General features: G+C 40.4%; 1 protein-coding gene across 2 annotated transcripts in view; it reads left to right on the top strand.

The window, feature by feature from the left end:
* Positions 1-20978, top strand: part of UBE3D (ubiquitin protein ligase E3D) — a 112146-nt gene that overhangs the window by 53177 nt on the left and 37991 nt on the right. Inside the window, exon 9 of one of the 2 annotated variants that reach the window (XM_073336549.2) lies at positions 17416-17554. The exons of the other annotated variant lie outside the window; for it this stretch is intronic. Coding sequence (XP_073192650.1) covers positions 17416-17554 — 139 coding nt within the window. The remainder of the gene's footprint in view (positions 1-17415; positions 17555-20978) is intronic. 2 annotated transcript variants of the gene reach the window in all.

Below are 20978 nucleotides of genomic sequence, written 5' to 3'. Positions count from 1 at the left end.
GTTTTACTGATAACAGCATAGTCTACTCTCCCACACTTTGGGTCCATTCGTTGGGTGCTGCTCCCCTGGGCAATTGCTCCTGCACTTACTTCTGTTGCAGCTGTGTGCTGGGAGAAACATATGGCAACTCCTTGCAAAAATTCCACCACTCCATGGTGGGAGGGTTGGAGTCCTTTCTGTATAACGAAGCTCAGCCCTGCTTTTTATGCATTGCTGTATCATACTGACTGGTGATGACTTACTCTTGGAGATCATACAATGGAAGAAGTAAAGAGGAGGTTCCCCAGTCTTTCCCTCCTCCTGTCTCTGAGCACATGCTTCTATAAGACAATGAGTTTCACTGAGTAAAGGGGAGTAATTTTGAGAACCTCTTGTTTAAAATGTTGGCTGCAATATAATTGCTTCTCCACTGCTACTTTTAGAATTTCCAAGCAGCAGCAGTGTAAAAATATATTGATTCTAGTGCTGCTTGGGAAAGCTCGGATCAACAGCAGAGGCACTAGAGATGGCTGTATGCAGACTCAGGAAGAAATCACTACATTAATTTACATTTTGGAAAATCTTCTCCACAATCATAAGGACTAGAAGAATTAAAAAATATCCCCGTCTAGCAGATGGAGTTGCAGTGTTAGAAATATTGAAAGATGTCAGTGCAAGCTGAGCTGAGACTAGCATCTTCCTGGTTCAGGGTAAGGACATGGGAAGGGACAGGCACATCCTAGAGATCAGAAGATCTGCTGGGCCAAGATGGCTTCCAGCTGACCGAGAAGGGGAAGAGCATCTTCACACACCAACTCGCCAACTAGGGAGGCGGGCTTTAAACTAGGTTCAAAGGGGGCAGGTGACAAAAGCCCCCAAGTAAGCAAAGAAAAAAAAGGGGTGACCTTAACAGAGGGCTAGACATTGGAAGGGGGGCATGGAAAAGTACAACAGAGTCATAGGAGCAACAAGAAGGAAATCAGTGGGGGAAATCTGCTCACCGTTTTAGTTGTCTAGACATAAATGCAAGGAATATAGGGACTAACAGGAAGAACTGGAAGTATTAGTACATAAGCTAAATTTTGATTTAATTGACATCACAGAGACTTGGTGGGATAAGTCTCATGACTGGAATATTGGTATAGAGGGGTATAGCTTGTTCAGGAAGGACAGGCTAGGAAAAACCAAGGAGGGTTTGTGAAAATAGAAATCGCATAAAAAGATGCCTAGGGTCTATGGGAAATAAGGCTTTGGGTTCCAAGCTCACAAAATGAGCTCCCTAATTTACCCAATACAGATTTCATTAAAAAAAATTCAATGAAATTTTAAACTTGCTATTAACCTTTACCAATGTTGAAGATGAACTTGACATGATAATGCTGTTGCGGTTGAAATCAGAACTTCAAGGGTTCATTTGGGGGTGTCTGGGGAGGCCAGGGAGCATGGAGGCAGGAGGAATTCATAGAATCATAGAATCATAGAATATCAGGGTTGGAAGGGACCCCAGAAGGTCATCTAGTCCAACCCCCTGCTCAAAGCAGGACCAATTCCCAGTTAAATCATCCCAGCCAGGGCTTTGTCAAGCCTGACCTTAAAAACCTCTAAGGAAGGAGATTCTACCACCTCCCTAGGTAACGCATTCCAGTGTTTCACCACCCTCTTAGTGAAAAAGTTTTTCCTAATATCCAATCTAAACCTCCCCCACTGCAACTTGAGACCATTACTCCTCGTTCTGTCATCTGCTACCATTGAGAACAGTCTAGAGCCATCCTCTTTGGAACCCCCTTTCAGGTAGTTGAAAGCAGCTATCAAATCCCCCCTCATTCTTCTCTTCTGCAGGCTAAACAATCCCAGCTCCCTCAGCCTCTCCTCATAACTCATGTGTTCCAGTCCCCTAATCATTTTTGTTGCCCTTCGCTGGACTCTCTCCAATTTATCCACATCCTTCTTGAAGTGTGGGGCCCAAAACTGGACACAGTACTCCAGATGAGGCCTCACCAATGTCGAATAGAGGGGAACGATCACGTCCCTCGATCTGCTCGCTGTGCCCCTGCTTATACATCCCAAAATGCCATTGGCCTTCTTGGCAACAAGGGCACACTGCTGACTCATATCCAGCTTCTCGTCCACTGTCACCCCTAGGTCCTTTTCTGCAGAACTGCTGCCTAGCCATTCGGTCCCTAGTCTGTAGCTGTGCATTGGGTTCTTCCGTCCTAAGTGCAGGACCCTGCACTTATCCTTATTGAACCTCATCAGAATTGGGGCTGCCTCCCCTCATCCCCTCCAGCCCGGCCTTGCAGGAGGTGATGGACAATCTGGCCAGGGGCTCCCTGGTCCCAGGCGCACATCTGGGGAGCAGGGTCAGGGCACAGGGGTTTGCCCTGCTCCGTCCGCCCAGCTCTCCAGTCTGAGAACAGGGTTGGAGTACTGGGGCTTACTCTGCTCCGCCCAACTGGCATTTCGGCCAGGGAGTGGGCAAGCCCCTGCGCTCTGACCCTGCTCCCCAGCTGGAACACCATGCTGGCGGAGCGCGGCAAGCTCCTGACCCCACTCCTCGGCTGGAATGCAGGGCAGGTGGAGTGGGGTAAGCTCCTGACCCCGCTCTCCAGCTGGAGCGCTGGGTGGAGCGGGACAAGCCCCCACACCCCGACATTGCTCCATGGGTGCACGCCTGGGGCTGGGGGGATTTGTCCATTGTCCCCCGCAAGGCCAGCTGGAGGTGGCCCCGATTGCTCCTGCCCCATCCTTCCTGCCTCCCCTCCCCCAGCTCCATCGTTACCCACCCACCTGCATCATTGCCCACCCCCCTGAAGTCGGGGCCCACCCAAGTGTCCCATCCTGGCTATGCCACTGATCTGCGCATCTTGGCGACCGTGCTGCACTGTGTAAAAGTGAATCCATACTATGTACAAAAATAGAAGGTCACAATTTAATGACTGTGCATAACTGAAACCGTGCAAAAAATACCGTGTAAATCGAGGCCTGACTATACACTTGTTCCGAGGTTCAGCAGGAGGTGGGAGGCAGACCAGTTTAGAGTCTCTGGGTAAAGATAAAAGAGGTAAAAAATAGTGGTGATATCATGATGAGGTCTACTACAGACCCCCAAATCAGGAAGAGCAGGCAGATCAGAACACAAAACAGAAATATCCAAAACATAAGATCTGGGAGAAATGCAGGATTTTAACTACTTAGACATCTTTTGGAAAAGTCATACAGCAAAACAAAAAATTTCCAATAAGTTCTTGGAATGTATTGGGGACAACTATTTGTTTCAGAAGTGGAGGAAGTAACCTGGGGGACATCCGTTTTAGACTTGATTCTGATGAACAGGGAGGAATTGGTAGTGAATCTGAAAATAGAAGGCAATTTGAGTGAAAATGATCATAAAATGATGATTTTGAAGGACGGAAAAAGTGAGAGCACCAGAACAAAGACAATGGACGTCAAAAAAGCAGACATTAAGAAACTGAGAGAAATAGTAGGCAAGGTTTGGTGGGAAGAAAATTTAAGGGAAATTGGAGTTCAGGACAGCTGGCAGTTTCTCAGGGAGACAATATTAAATGCACAAGTGCAAATTATCTTGATGCAAAGGAAAGATAGGAATATAAAGAAGCCAATAAGGCTCTATCAGGAGCTCTTTAATGACCTGAAAATCGTACAGCAATGCTACAAAAAGTGGAAACATGGATAAATTGCTAAAGAGGAGTACAAAAGAGTAGCACAACTCCGTAGGGACAGAATCAGGAAGGCTAAGACACAAAATGAGTTATACCTAGCCAGAAACATAAAAGGAAATAAAAAGAGGTTCTTTAAATACATTATAGAAATAAAGAGAAAGGTGAAGGAAAGTGTAGATCTTCTGCTTAGTGGCAAAGGAGAGCTAATAATTGATGACATCAAGAAAGCTGAGCTGTTTAATGCCTATTTTTCTTCCATCTTCACTAAAAAGTTTAATGGTGACCAGTTATTCAACATAATTAATATTAACAAGGGAGAATGAATTGGGAAAGAACAGGTTAAAGAATATTTAGATAAGTTAGATATAGTCAATTCAGCAGGGCCTGATGAAATTCATGATAGGGTACTTAAAGAACTAGCTGAAGCAATCTCAGAACTGTTAGCATTGATCTTTGACAACTCCCGTAGGATGGGTGAAGTCCCAGAGGGCTGAAGAAGGGCAAACGTAGTACCTGTCTTTAAAAAGGGGAACAAAGAGGACCCAACGAATTATAGACCTGTCAGTCTAACTTTGGTACCTGGAAAGATACTAGAACAATGTATTAAACAATCAATTTGTAAACACCTTGAGGATAATAGGGTTATAAGGAATAGCCAGCATGGCTTTGTCAAGAACAAATCATGTCAAACCGACCTAATTTCCTTCTTTGACAAGGTAACTGGCCTAATGGATGGGAGTAAGCAGTAGACATGATATATCTTGATTTTAGTATGACTTTTTATGCAGTTCCACATGACATTCTCCTAAGGAAACTAGGGAAATGGATCTAGATGAAATTACTATAAAATGGGTGCACAACTGGTTGAAAGACCACACTCAGTCAGTATTTAACAATAGATCACTGTCAAACTTGGAGGTCGGATCTAGTGGGGTCCCACAGGGGTCAGTCCTGGTCCATATTTTCATTAAAGACCTGGATAATGGAATGGAGAGTGTGCTTATAAAATTTGTGGATGACACCAAGAATTTTTTTTATTTTTATTTTTTTGGCAGGGTAATATTTGAATTCAAAATTACCTTGACAAATTGGACTATTAGTTTGAATTCAGCAAGATCAAGTTCAATCAAGGAAAGTGCAGAGTACTTTAGTTAGGAAGCAAAAAATCAAATGCATGACTACAAAATGGGGAATAATTTGCTTGGTGGTAGTACTGCTGAAAAGGATCTGGAGGTTATAGTGAATCACAAATTGAATGAGTCAACAATGTGATGCAGTTGCAAAAAAGGTTAATATCATTTTGGGGTGTAATAACAGAAGTGTTGTATGTAAGACCCAGGAGGTAATAATCCCATTTTACTCAGCACTAATGAGGCCTCAGCTGGATTGCTGTGTCCAGTTCCGGGTGCCACAATTTAGGAAAGATGTGGACAAATTGGAGAGTCCAGAGGAGAGTAGCAAAAATAATAAAGGGTTTAGAAAACCTGACCAGTGAGGAAAGGTCTAAAAAAAAAAAAAGAGCCGCCAAACCTAGGCTTGTTTAGTCTCGAGAAATGAAAATTGAGGGGGGATCTGTTAACTGTCTTCATATACGTTAAGAGGACTGTGATTAATTGTTCCCCCATGGCCACTGAAGGTAGGACAGGAAGTAATAGGCTTAATCTGCAGCAAAGGAGATTAGGAAAAACTTTCTAACTAAAAGGGAAATTAAGTTTTGGAATAGGCTTCCAAGGGAGATTGTGGAATCTCCTTTTTTTTTTTTTTTTTTTTTTGAAGGTTTTTAAAAACATGTTGGACAAACACCTGTCAGGGGTGGTCTAGGTCAGTGATTCTCAGCCTATTTACCATTGTGGGCTGCATGTGCAGCTCTCTCGGTGTTACATGGGCTGCATCCACACATTATAAATACACTACCCTGTATGGTCCTGAGGATGTCAAATGGGTAGCAGCTGTGTGTTGATTGGGCTGCGGGTTGAGAACCGCTGGTCTAGGTTTTCTTGGTCCTGTCTCTGCAGAGAGGGCTAGACTTTATGACTTCTTGAGGCCCCTTCCCACCCTATGTTTCTTTCATTCTCTGATACAGGTTGTGACGTTAGCAGTGTGTCAGTGACATGCTCCTTTGTCTTTTCATCCATTCCAGACAGCACAGTCTACAGTTATTACCATACGTTAAGGAAATAACAAGCCAGCCGTTCTCACGTAGGTTAAGATGTATCCAGGAAAGAATGAGGTGGTACTAGATGGAAGAGGAAAACATTTCAAGGAATTGGAAAATGCCACCATTTCCTTTTGAGCTGTGGATATATATACCCTACTGCTGGCAAGAAAAATGCAGCTTTGGGTAATGCTAGAACACTTGTTAATCCTAGATACTCAAAAGCGCAACAATAATCCAAAGTGCCACCTTCTGTCACTGACTATCCCATTCCTCCTTGGCAGTGATGCAGCTATTGTAATCCATGTTTGAATCGGCTCCAGTCAGAACTACTGGAATTGTTTCAACAAGAAGTTCAACACGTTGGGACTTAAAAGCATAGCAGCCTTGCCTCTTCTTCACAGAACAGACTCTTTCAATTGAAAGACGGCACATTGTAAATCACTGTCCACGCAACAGTTATGAGAGTAATTTGGCTCCCCTTGTAATGGAAGGCCCATTGGTTCACTGCTGGGAATTCTGCAAATTACACTGTACTCTGGAACTATGCCAATAACTTTGCATACCATCGATATTTATAAGCAGACGCAACAACCTTCAGCCAGTGCCCAGTAGGAGCTGAGCTTTTGCACTTTCTTGCTCTTGTAGGCTCTGAGTACCAGAGCTTCTGAATTAAAAGAAAGTGCAAGTTCTGTTTTTGTATCTACCTAGGCAAAAATGATGCTGGGAATTAAGAATTAGGTTCATGGAAATAAATCATGAATGACAATTGAAAAAAGGAAGGAAAGAAAATAGTTATATACAAGGATGTGTTCAGCTTTGTTGTTCAGAACTCCTTGTTTTGCATATACACTTCTGTGCTTTGCTCCTCAGTTGCCTCCTATGCCTCCTACATTACAGGAATTCACACTTTCTTTTTCCCCTTTCCACTTTGAGATTCGTTTCAGTGTAAAAACATCAGCAGTTTTTGTAACAATATATAATATTGGGATTGATTTTTACATTTATAAAATTTTATCTGCTAGATCAAATTGACATTTAAAATGTACTAATTCAAGTAGATTGCTAAATTTGTAACACTATTCCTAATGTGATTGTTTACTGTGTCTTAGGATGTAACTGTGTGGTAAGGTGACTTGACGTCCGTAAACTGGTGAACTGATGATGCATCCCAGATTCAGGGATTTCCTCTTGTTATTTCAGTTTTCTTCACTTATATGAGTAATCCTATTGTAATCAAAATTTCATATCAGCAGGCCAAATTCTATTCTCATTTATAGTTGCAAATTTGGAGCAGCTCCTTTGAAACTAATGAAGTTACGCCATTATAACTAAGAGCAGAATTGGGGGTAGTAAAGACACTCACATGAGTAAAATGAGCAAGATTTACTTTATACTTTGCAGGTGAGATGTAACGGTTTGACTATTCTGAGTCCGACTTCTCCTAAATGATGACTGTATTAGGTAAAATACTGTAACAAACAATTTAAAAATGCATGTATATAAGAAAATGGATGTAGTTGAGACTTGTATTAAGCCATTTAATACAAACTGAATACTTTATAATCTACAGTTTCTTACTGCAGTTTTTAGCACTGAGAAGTATTTAATGTATTTTCTGAAGCTTTATGTTAGAAATTAGAAAATTATGAGTAAAATTTAGAATTGTTCTAAATCATAGAACCCATTACTGTAGCAAATGGCATAATTATACTTATAGGACTATTTGAAAAGTTATAAGAACATTTTATCAACTTGATTTTTCTTATGTCTGTGAAATCCAGACTTTCTGAAAGGAGTTTATAGCAATGAGCAGATCTTACTTTAGTCAGGTTAAATTTGAATTTCATTATAAACCCTTTTTCTTAATATAAAATAATATGTCCTTTCTAATTGCGACAAGCTGAAAATTCATTTAGGACTTACATTTCATAGGATAAAATGTTTTAAACCTGCTAACTTCTTTTTTACAGGGCACTCAATACCTTTTTTAACCAAGCTCCAGACACCCAAATTGTCTCAATTAAAATATATATTCCCAGGCAAAAGAATAAGGTATGCCTAACCATTGTTGAGAATATGTATCATTAACTGAATGGGAAGAATGTTTTATAAGAATGATCAAGATGACTCGAAAGTATAGAAATTCACAGATACCCCAAATTATCTTAATTCTGCACCCATAGTGATGAACTGAGAATATAAGATATATGATCGCTGCAGCGTCCGGTAAGCGTAGACATGTCCTAAGAAGCATGCTGCCCCATCCGTACCAAGAATTCTGCCTCTGTAGAATGCCCAGCTCCTGTCAGACCCACCTGGTGCAGGTCCTTTTTTGTCTTCTCCCTCCCTATTGGTCTGTTCCACTTCCCTTCCCCCATCCTTTTGAAGCAAGTCTTTCACATCTTCATTATGCTTTGACATTTCAACAGGTATGATCTTCTATGGGAGGGAAAATCCTCTTGGGTCCAGGCTACTCTGTAACTAATTCAGATACTAGTAAAAATCCATGTACTTGAAAATAGGTTACTTCCTTCCTGCCATAAAGGAAAAGAATTAACTGGGCTGCTACTGGAGTGCAGGTGTTTAGTTTACAAAAAAAAACAGTGTCTCCATTCTTGAAATTAAACATTTGCAGAGGAATTTAGTTTACAGGTTCTTTATGGAAGAATTGCATTTATTAGTCTTCCATATCGTTTAAACGTTGGCAAGAGTTTAGGGACTAACAAATCAGCATTAATTTTATGCCATCTTCAGATCATTTCAAGAATAATCATACTTAAAAGTGTGAATAATGTAGCCTCCTAGCATATTGAATGTGTTTTCACATCATCTAGCATACCATAATTGTTTTTTGATTAAACTGCTGTAAAAATGAAGTCAACAAAGACATTTTACTTAACAAGCTTGTCCTTTAGTTCAGTAAAGTCACCTATCCTTTAAAAGTGCTATGGATGGTGGAAAGGATAACTCAGTACTAATGAAGTGTCACAGTCAGGACTGAGCATTTGTTACCTCTTCACATCAGATTTCTCAGTAAGGCCCCGATTCAGCAAAGTACTTAAGAACTTGCTTAACTTTAAGCACATGCATAGTCTCATTTATGTGGTTTTTTTGCACCGGGGTCTAAATATACAATTTATGTAGTAAGATTAGAGCCAAAGAAGTCAAACTATCCCTCTGCCCTGGTGCTCACATTCAGCAGTGCCTTATGTAAAACTTGGTTCATTTCTCAGTCATGGTCTACCACTCCTTAGAGTAGCATAGGCTATGATTTCCAAGGCAGCACAGTGAACTTGAGTTGTGACAGCAGAAAGCTGGGAAAAGAAGGGATTGTCTCACGTTGTTCAAAAGCAACTTTTCTGGCCCATTACTGAGGATGATGAGTTCTGTAGTTGCACCCAAACTTCCTTGGCTAAAAGATGGTTGCCATTGATATGCTCCAAAAAGTATGTAAATACCTGAGAGAAAGATAATGTAACAAAACAAAGTCCAGTGCAGGTTTTCCAATGACATAGAGTAGGAACATGGGACGTTGCAGAAGCAAAAGCTTATCCTGTGACCTTTGGGACTTTACCAGAGCTGTCCATGGAGTTAAGTGAGTGGTCTTTCTGTGGACACTTTTGATTCACTTCCTCGTGAGTTTTCCATCACCCATATCCCCAGATATTCAGACCCTTAAAAATTCTCCCTACCATTAGCCATATCGTAGTGTTTTCTCTCACACCTTGTTCACATTTGAAATCCGATGCTCCAACCTTTCAGTGACTGACTTCAGTGTATTTCCTTGAACACAGTCCTAACTTTTGTGTCATCCTGGTATGACTTTAAAACTTGAGATGCGTCCTTACCAGTTATTTTAAAAAGCACATCTAAACATAGAAATTAGCAAATTCCACCATTGGAGCAGTAAGTAACTACACTTCAGATCAGATAATGAGAAAGCACGCTAGCCTCCTCAAATATTGTCCTGCCAGCAAACTCTCTCCCCGTAATCCCCCATAAAAAGTTGGGCTTTGCAATGTGTTCTAAAGGCTAGAAAATTCAGGCTATTTCAGACCAAGGGAGAAGGGCCAGGAGCTGAATTTGGGGGACCCTTATGAAAACCTTGCCAGTAGCATGCTCCTTTTTTAAATTTAGGGAATTCCAGCTTGAGAGCCTCTGCTGATTGCAACTGTGGGGAGAGAGGCAGTCTTTCTTGGTCTCTCCCATTCCACTTCAGCTTCATCTGTGCGTTCTCTAATCTCACCTACAATTGTCTATGCTTCTTCTTTTGGCTATGTAGGCCCTGTGTGGTGCTGGGTTGAAGCAGTGTCACAGTAGACAGCATAACACTGACTTATCAATGTGTAATACTGATGAGCGAAAAGGTAGATGATTTAATTGGGGATTGGTCCTGCTTTGAGCAGGGGGTTGGACTAGATGACCTCCTGAGGTCCCTTCCAACCCTGATATTCTATGATTCTATGATTCTATAACATTTTTCCTGGACTTGAAACATAAAAGGGTCTGATCTCTTATTGATGTGCAAGGGAACTTAAGCAGGTACTGTTTGTTAAGACTAGTGACTGTGTGCACATTTTCCACGTGTTGATGGGAGCGAGACTTCATCTGTCTGTTAACACTTTGTGACACGGTCAGGCCAGATGGCTACAGGAGTGTGTTAGAAGGCAGATATATTAGTCCCAGATTAAGTAGATCCCTTTTCCCTGGATAAGGTAACAGGGGCAGTTCCAGAACAAGCAGGAACTTGCTGGAACCAATTAAGGCAGGTAGGCTAAGTAGGACACCTGGAGCCAATTAAGAAAAAGCTGCTAGAATCAGTTAGGACAGGCTGGCTAATCAGGGCACCTGAGTTTAAAAAGGACCTCACTTCCGTTTGTGGCGTGCATGCGAGGAGCTGGAAGCAAGAGGCAGTAGGAGCTGAGAGTGAGAAGGCGTACTGCTGGAGGACTGAGGAGTACAAGCATTATCAGACACCAGGAGAAAGGTCCTGTGGTGAGAATAAAGAAGGTGTTGGGAAGTAGCCCAGGGAGTTGTAGCTGTTGTACAGCTGTTCCAGGAGGCACTCTAGACAGCTACAGTCTACAGGGCCCTGGGCTGGAACCCGGAGTAGAGGGCGGGCCCAGGTTCCCCACAAACCTCCCAACTCCTGATCAGACACAGGAGGAGTTGACCTGAACTGTGGGTTTCACCAGAGGGGAAAGTCTCTGGGCTGTTCCCCGGCCCACATGGTGGATCAGCAGAGACTGCAGGGATTATTCTCCTTCCTTTTCCCCATGCTAGCCAGAGATGAGGTTATCTGAGTAAAACCGCAGATTTGAGCCACGAAAGTGGCCAAACTGAGGGCTGCCATGAATCTCTGAGGCGAGCAAATTCGCCAATAAGTGCAAGACCCACCAAGTTAAAGGAGGAACTTTGTCACAACTTCTTATGTGGGTTCAGGGAATGACAGAATAAATACATAATTCACAATTTTGATATCTTAAGTCTTGCTCCATCAGGGTGAGGAGAGCTTCTTCTGAGTCTTATTTTGACTAAACTGGGAATAGAGGGTTCTCAGCTGCTCACACAGTATAACCCATAATTATGATTGGCATGATATCGTTGTTCTTTGGAGTATAGAAAGTTGGATGTGCTTACCTAAAGAGTCTGGTCAGCTGTTTTGGTTGAAGATCTTTGACAGTTTCACCACTAGTCGAATCTGAATAATCATTTTCATTTTTTGTGAAGTTCACATTTGCAGTTAGAATCAATTTGTTAAACATCAGAAAATATTGGTTGACATTTTCAAAGCAATTTAGGTGATTTAGACACTATCTTCCATTCATTTTCATTGAAGACAGACAAATCCTTGAGACAGCTTTGAAAAAATCTCTCATACTGTTTTAAATCTTTTTCTATCATACATATAACAGCAACATTATTTTCCTTGCTTTGTATCTTTTGCCCAGTACGGTAACATGATTACGATATCACTACTTGAATCCCTGCTGCAGGGATCAAGCCCTTAGGGAAAACTCTGGAAAGGCACAATATACAAAACTACTAGAAAACAAGAGTAAAATGTTGTTCATGGCATTTAATTTTTTATTTCTTAATCTTTATTATTTTGTATCCTCCATTTTAAAAGATCAAAGCATAAAAAGACATACTTTATAGCATTCGTCTTGTGGGCCCCGATTAAGCAGTAGTCTTGTGGGCCCCCATTCAGACTCTTATACCTCCCTCATCGCTATAGTATTGGTGCACCACCCGGAAGTGCGTTTAGCAATGTGACTAGCATTTGCCATGTGACAGATTTTGTTCTCTCCAGAAAGTTATGTGCAGTTCTTATTTTATTTTATTTTTTATTAATTATTTTATGTCTTATATGCTGGGAGTGGGAGTGTAGGCAAGGTCAAAGAAGTACACCTTGCTGTTGGCAGTCATCCCTAGATCCTGTGAAAGTTGTTACACTGCATTTGGAGTGGCCCCAGAAAAAGCTCTTACTCTTGCACAAACGAGCTTTACCCTTGCAATGGACAGCTTCATTGTACTTAAGGAGCCAAGTTGTCAACTATGGTCCTCATCCCAGAGCTTCAGAGATCTTTCATTTGTACTGGGCGCAGACCATTGAATGCCATGAAGATAAAGGACTGAGACCTTGAATTTGATTTGGTAGATGGGAAGCCTGTTGGAGAGTGAAGGACAGGTTTCATGTACTTGTGGTAGCTCGTGTTGCTAAGGCATGCATTGCTGCTTTCTGTGTTATCTAATTCATGCTAATACTGTCCCAATTAAGCAGTATTCATTGCCATTCCCTGTTGCTAGACTACATAGGTGCCCGGAGAGACATCCCAAAATTGGATGGCCCGATTAAGAAGATTATACTGTATTGCTTTTGGGTAATGACATACATTTTTTTTTAAGCTCTGTGGCAAGCCTCTTTAAAAATTTACTTTCCCATAAAAAGAGATGTAACATGAAGACTGAGATCTGCTATAAGTAATCAACCATATCTGAACAAATTTATAAATAAACCCTTCACGCTAACGTTGAAGTGAGCTGTAGCTCACGAAAGCTCATGCTCAAATAAATTGGTTAGTCTCTAAGGTGCCACAAGTACTCCTTTTCTTTTTGCGAATACAGACTAACACGGCTGTTCCTCTGAAACCTGTCATTGGGAATCTAGTTATCTGTGAAGCAAAGAATTTATAATAAGAGGGTTGGGGAGTAATTAATACCTTTTTGGTCAAGTAGAATAATTTGTTTTGGGTGATACCTGGAAATTCACACTGGGCTAACCTCAGTATATTCAAGTAATTTGGAAAATTGCCTTTGCTGCTTTAAATGTAAGCCTTTTTTTCCCAATGAGTGTACTAGTTGATCTCTACAGTAACAGTATATTCTACTTTTAATTTCTACTATTCTAATCGATTTCTAAGTTGTACATGGAGTATTTCAGGGGTTTGGGGTTTTTTACCTCCTTTTGAATATTTACAGTAAACAGTGCTTCTAGCTAGTGATTTTAGTTTTAACTTATGACTGGAAGAATTTTCCTAATAAGGAAATAGCTGACAGGCATGACTGAATTATAACAATGTATAAGGATAGAAGCAAGGATTTAGTGTCCAGCTGCAAAGCACACTCATGTCCTTTTTGCTTAACTCACGATGTGTGCTGTTCCTAGTTCAGAACCATTTTATTGAGTACATTTTACTATATCTACCTGCTTTGGGGGTTGGTTTCTAAACTTGACTCATGTCAACTGTCCAGGTTTATTTTCAGCGGTGAGTTCTCCCGTCATAAAATTTAGTCCAAACTAGAGACTTGTGCTTATACCCCTCTATTATCCATTTCTAATCTGGGTTCACCTTCATAGAATCATAGAATATCAGGGTTGGAAGGGACCTCTGGAGGCCATCTAGTCCAACCCCCTGCTCAAAGCAGGACCGATCCCCAATTAAATCATCCCAGCCAGGGCTCTGTCAAGCCTGACCTTAAAAACTTCTAAGGAAGGAGATTCCACCACCTCCCTAGGTAACGCATTCCAGTGTTTCACCACCCTCCTAGTGAAAAAGTTTTTCCTAATATCCAACCTAAATCTCCCCCACTGAAACTTGAGACCATTGCTCCTTGTCCTGTCATCTGCTACCACTGAGAATAGTCTAGATCCATCCTCTTTGGAACCACCTTTCAGGTAGTTGAAAGCAGCCATCAAATCTCCCCTCGTTCTTCTCTTCTGTAGACTAAACAATCCCAGTTCCCTCAGCCTCTCCTCATAAGTCATGTGTTCCAGTCCCCTAATCATTTTTGTTGCCCTCCGCTGGACGTTTTCCAATTTTTCCACATCCTCCTTGTAGTGTGGGGCCCCAAACTAGACACAGTACTCCAGATGAGGCCTCACCAATGTCGAATAGAGGGGAACGATCATGTCCCTCAATCTGCTGGCAATGCCCCTACTTATACATCCCAAAATGCCATTGGCCTTCTTGGCAACAAGGGCACACTGTTGACTCATATCAAGCTTCTCATCCACTGTAACCCCTAGGTCCTTTAATGCAGAACTGCTGCCTAGCCATTCGGTCTCTAGTCTGTAGCAGTGCATTGGATTCTTCCGTTCTAAGTGCAGGACTCTGCACTTGTCCTTGTTGAACCTCATCAGATTTCTTTTGGCCCAATCCTCCAATTTGTCTAGGTCCCTCTGTATCCTATCCCTACCCTCCAGCGTATCTACTACTCCTCCCAGGTTAGTGTCATCTGCAAACTTGCTGAGGGTGCAATCCACACAATCCTCCAGATCATTTATGAAGATATTGAACAAAACTAGCCCCAGGACTGACCCTTGGGGAACTCTGCTTGATACTGGCTGCCAACTAGACATGGAGCCATTGATCACTACCCGTTGAGCCCGACAATCTAGCTAACTTTCTACCCACCTTATAGTGCATTCATCCAGCCCATACTTCTTTAACTTGCTGGCAAGAATACAGTGTCAAAATACAGTGTCAAAAGCTTTGCTGAAGTCAAGGAACAACACATCCACTGCTTTCCCTTCATCCACAGAACCAGTTATCTCGTCATAGAAGGCAATTAGATTAGTCAGGCATGACTTGCCCTTGGTGAATCCATGTTGACTGTTCCGGATCACTTTCCTCTCCTCTTAGTGCTTCAGAATTGATTCCTTGAGGACCTGCTCCATGATTTTTCCGGGGACTGAGGTGAGGCTGACTGGCCTGTAGTTCCCAGGATCCTCCTCCTTCTCTTTTTTAAAGATTGGCACTACATGGCATTTTGTGACAGAAGAGGAAGTAGCAGTGAGATGCATACACTAGTCGAAACAGGGAAATATAAATAATGAACAGTGTTGAGGTACTCTTTCTGTGCTAGCATCTTCGACCTGATCCTGCAAGGAGCAGAGTGCTTCCTGGGGATGCTGCTCCCACTAGATGCTTAGTACCTCCCAGGAGGCGCTCACCTCACATGACTGGGCCTTTTCCAGAGCTGGTGATGTGAAAGCAAGCAATACTTTCTCCTAGATGGCAGTTGAGACAGCTAGTGTATGCAAAATAAAAACAGGCTCTGTAAAATCAATAACTGTATTAGAAAACAATGAAATACTCCATTTTTAGCAAAGAGGAGCTTTTCTTTCATCCACAAGGACAATTACAGAAGAAGAAAAACATTTTTCAATACTCCCTTGAGTGAGAGAGCAGAAGAATAAAGAAGCAGAGTCTAATAAAACAATAGTAGCTGCCCACATATAAACTGGTCAAATGTCACTTCAGGGAAGGTTTAGAGAAACAACTTTTAACAATGTAAACTGTGCTTTCTTGGATCAGCTAGTCTGAGAGCATGCAAAAGGAGACATTATTCCTGATTTAGTACTAAGAAATCCTAAGGAGTACTAAGGAGTTGGTTTAAGAAGTAACTATAATTGAGCCACTATATAATTAAATCCATACAGTCATACGTTCCAAGTCCAGGAGGGACCATTCTGATCATCCCATCTGACCTCTTGTATAACACAGGCCATAGTACTTCCCCAACTTCCTTGTGGAAAAAAAATCTCCAAAAATGAGCACATTGACATATTTTAGAAAAGGATTTAAAATAAAGTAAAAAATCACTTAAGTCAAAACCAAGAAAGTTAAAATCCTTGGATGCAATATGGCAGCTATTTCAGCATAGTGTATATAATAGAGCCACAGGAATCCTCCCTACTTCCAAACAAAAAAGGAAGAAGGAGGCAAGGGGGGGAGGAAAACAGTGTGGTCAAATGCAAAGGTTCAAGAGGCCATTCAAGCGAAACAGGTATTTCTCAAGTAAAAATCCTCATCCCTGAGAAGCCAGTAGAAAGGAGCATAAACTGTGGAAGGTGAAACATACAATGGAAATTAGGAAAGCTAAGAGGGAGTGTGAAGAGAAAACAGATAACAAGAAATGTTTTAAGTACATAAGAAGCAGTAAGTCTGTCACAGAATCAGTGGGACAGCTAGAGGACCAGTGGTAAAGGGAGCAATTAAGGAAGGTAAGGATATTGCAGATTGAATGAGTGAGTGAGTGAGTTTGTCTTGATCTATGCCACAGAGAACGGTGGGATGGTACCTGCTCTTTTCAGGTACTCATAAAGATTCAGCTGTTGAAAGAGGAGGGACAAACTAGTGAATTTAACAGCAACCAGTCACCAGGTTTGGTTGATATGTTTCCAGGAGAACTGAAGAAATACAAGAATGAAGTGGCTGACCTGCTAATAAAAATATGTATTTAAATCTGTAACTGCAGTTTGCTCTCAAGCATCGTACTGGCCATTGTCAGAGACAGATTATTGGACTGAATGGACCATTAATCTGATCTGACAGTTCTTACATGGAAGAAAAGGAAGTCTAGATTAACATGTGTTAGCAAACTGGTTGTGCTGGCATTCTGAGTTGATTTTGCTGAAACAATCTGTTATTCCTCAGCGTAAATTGGCAAAAATATTTTTAAAAAAAATTATGTTGGCTGCTGTTTCTGTGCTTGAGTGTGATTAGCTCTGAGAATTTCAGTGCATTTTATATTCAAACCAGAAAGCCATATAAAGTAAACTAGGGTTGATTTTGGTTGTTGTAGATTTGTTCCATTGCTATATCATAAAAATCAATTGGCATGAGAGTCCTAGCCGTCCTACCTTTTCATCAGTGATGAGTGACAGTTTTGCTACTGGCTAAAAATAAAAAGGATTCCTAATAATACACTAGCTGTTCTTTTTGCAATATTGTATATGCAAAAATACTGTATGATAGGAAATTGGCAGTGACAGTTGAGATCTGATTCAGAATATTGTTAAAACTTAGAATTACAAATGTAAAAATGAATTGTTCTGATGGGTGCTAAATTGTCTTTTCTCATTATGTATCTTTTTGTAAAATTGGTGATAATAGCAAAATACCTCTCACATTTACCACCTTGTAAGGAAAATACATTGACCTAAAGGACAATGCACATGAAGTAGAACTATTAGGGTATAGAAAACAATACATTATTTTTTAGCATTTGTTTGAACCATTTGTGCACTATGTATTTTATGTGAATTAACTTTACATGAATTAATTAACAGGATTTCTTGTTACTTTCCAGCCTTGCCGATGCATGGGAAAATGATATTGGAGTTCATCCTCTAACATTTCCATCAAAAACCTGTTTAGAATTGCTGTTGATATTGAGTTTGAGTAATGCTTGTCTGCCACCTTCACTACGCTGCATGAACTCCTTCCAGGTAATGAACTGTTTTTCATCCAATATAGAGGTGTTATCTGTAGGAAAGAGCAGGCCCCTGCGGATTCATAAAACCCTCCAACTTAAGGGCTTATTAGTTGGGGCTGCATAGCTAGTCGTAATACTAAATACAGCAATGAGAATTAATTTTTTTAGTATGCAGTTTTCCCCAGAATTTTAATATTTAGACCAAGGTGGGAAGGTATAACAGATTTTTAAACTGTCCAAGCTAAAGAGCATGTTTAAATAAATGCCACCAGTGACTTTTTAAAAAGGGGAATCTTGAATAGGTAGAACAGTTAAAGTACAATTCCATTAAAACACAACAATATGTCAAAGCCCTTATAAAAAAGAAAATTAAAGTAATTGTGGTAATAACAAAGAATCAGACTGTGAACCCTTACTTCCTTGGGTGATCACTCCCTTGAATGATGAGATCACTCATGCAAGTAAGTGCGTGTGCATGGCAGTGAAATGGTCGCAATCTGTCCTATTGTAGATTACTGTTCAACAACACCAAACCCTTTCCAGTGAAAGAAATGGGGCTTTTAACATTTCTAATGAAGTAATTATTGAAGAGAAGATAATATAACATAAAATGTGAAAGAGATTTGTATAATTTTTATCTTCTTTATGAATAAGCATGTACAGTTTACAAATGAAATATATAGTCATTTTAACTCATGATAATAAAATGTATTAATTCAGCCTCCTTTAAAATATTCTTTGACTATCCTTGACTGAGTCCATCAATTATATGAATCAACAGTTGATTGGTTTAGGTCAATAAGTGTATCTAAATCTATGTCTGATTTGGGAGTTAACCTAAAATTGTGTTCTATAGTTTAAGTAATTTATGTAAACTATTTTTTCTGTTTTATTGAGATTTCTTTCTAATTGTGTTTACCGTTGTTAAGGTCAAAATAAGTAAATGAAAAGAAATGCCCATAAAAGAAATATTGGGCCAGAACCTCAGCTGGTGTAAAGTGGTGTACCTTTATTGACTGTAATGGTGTTAAATTGAGATATACCATCTGAGGATCTGGCCCACTGAGTTGTGAAATAACTAAACATGCAGTTTTTTAGTTGGCTTATCATCTACCCTCTGTGAACTTTAAAAGGGGGTCTGTAGTCTTTTAAACTCTCGAGTGAACAGCAGTTATTGCTGTTTATTTCAGAACGGTGTTTTTTTTACCCTAGGTCAGAACTGTTATTGAATTGTACTTTTTTTTTTTTTTTTTTTTGAATCATGAAACTGAGGAATCTATGTGCTGGTGGAACGATATTGCAAAATTACATTTTTTTTTTTAATAGATTGATGCAGTTGAACAATCTGGGTTGCCTGTTAAACAGTGAACATTCATATAACTTGTTTACTGCCCATAATATGGGGTAAAAGCTTCCCAGTTTTATTTGGGATTAAGAAATAGTTTGAATGAAAGTCTGTTTTTGTATGCTGATGGGATACACTTTGCATTGTTTCTGTGTGTAGTGTTTGAGATTCTGTAGTGGGAGGTTTCTTTTGGTTTTATCTGGATGTAGATGGGAATGGAGAAATGATTAGCAAACCCAGAGAGAGATGGATTAGTAAATTCAAGAAATATCTTACCCCTTTTGTAGACAGAAGGCTAGGGCATACGCCTGAAAAAAACGTGAGTACCTGCTTTCATATGACAAGTCCCATGAACTTCAATAGGACTACCCTTGTGAGTGAAGTTACTCACGTTGCGAATGTTGTCAGGACTTTGCCCTTAAAGATTAGCTAGTGGTGTTAATTTGCACTGTAATCCTGTGAAGATTGATGTGAAGAATCCTTGTGCCTCTGTAAAGCCCTGTTGATTTCAGTGCACTGATATGGTTAATTTGGGCCCCACTGATTTCACTGGTACTCAGCACTGGCACAATTGCATGTCTCTTTGCAGGATCAGAGCCTTGGCATATGCTATACTCGCGTTGCCAAAGTTCACTATGGCATCTGGAGTTAGAGAAGGTTCTTTCCTGAGATGCCGGTTGAATTCTTTTAGTTGTTGGTGATCTATTTGTAAACTCATTTCCCAAATATGACTGTGCACGTGAGAAACTCCCCCCCCCCCCCCCCCCGAGTCCTTGTATGTTAATTTTATGTCCTGATCCAGTGAAGCATTCCGATGTGGCTAACTTCAATGGGGCTGTTCACTTGCTTAGTTCGAAGCATGTGCTTTTGCCGATGTGAGCACTGAAAGGCTAATGGTTTCTGTTAGTAAATTGTTGAAACCTTACTTTGTGTGTAAATCTAATGAAAATGCAGATGCAGTCACCACCCCTGTTGTTCTAATGATAGTGTTAAGAATAGTCTTTCATGCTAAAGATACCCTTTGTCTACGCTCTTTGCTTGCCTTCCTGTATCAGCTGCTTCTTTAAAATCTGCCTCAGATTCATTTTTCAGAAAGTTTTTTCTGATTTTGCTTGTTGTTCACCTTCTGCACCACAGATATCAGGAATATTATATCCTTTCTTCCATACCTTTCATGGAAAAAACTGACAAGGTATGCAGGAGACCTGAATAGTGATATCACACCAGGTGAAGTCCCCTATGACCCGAATGAGGGGGAAAAGGATGTTGAGTCTTAAACTCAGTGTGGAAAAAACTGGGTTATTTTGTTAAACAAGACAGTCATACTTTAAATGTCAGTAAGAAGTAGTAAAGGGCAAAATCAATATTTGTTTTCCTTGGCAGTGCACCTTTAATGTATAATTGTCAGCGGTCTACAAAAGTATTTTGACAGATTTTTTTAAAAAGTAGATAGAGTTAATCTTTTTAGAATTGGGCCGAAAAGAACCTGGAAAGTTTCTTCTTGCCTCAGCAATTGGTGTTTCAACCAATCTAGCCATTCCAAGTAGAAAGCCAATGTTTTATTCAGCAGAGTATTTTTCTTCACAGAACATACATGTATGTTTCTGCTGTAGATTGAGAAAAAATATGCAGTAGGTAGTTCTGAATCCCTAATTGTCGACCTAGACAAGGCACAAGTGAGCACCTGATTTCATCTGTAGCATAGGAATGATTCATGTATTCAGCTTTCGGAAGTAATAGATAAAGAGTAATCTTTTCCATATTCCAGTGCTAACAGAGACCAAATTTTGTGTAAAGGATGTGGATTCTTACATCGAATCCTCTCTGTGTTGCAATGCAATGTTGAAGACCGTATAAATCTGATTGGCATAAGTATGGATTGGATTACGTCTGGGTATAAAAAGGCACACAAAGGAAATATGCTTAATTGCTAATAATCTCAGTAATATACTGTTCTGCCTTGTGCTCTAGAAGAGATCTCTGGGGCCAGTTTAGTGGTCTTCATATCTGTGCTCACTATAAATTGTCTTCTATTTTCTAGCAGTGTGCTACTGCTTAGCAAAATAATATTTAAAATATTTTTTCATTCTGG

This window comes from Lepidochelys kempii, chromosome 3, assembly GCF_965140285.1.
Source record: "Lepidochelys kempii isolate rLepKem1 chromosome 3, rLepKem1.hap1, whole genome shotgun sequence".
Taxonomy (NCBI): Eukaryota; Metazoa; Chordata; order Testudines; family Cheloniidae; genus Lepidochelys; species Lepidochelys kempii.
The sequence above is the reverse complement of the archived record's forward strand: the minus strand, read 5'-3'. Positions and strand labels throughout refer to the sequence as shown.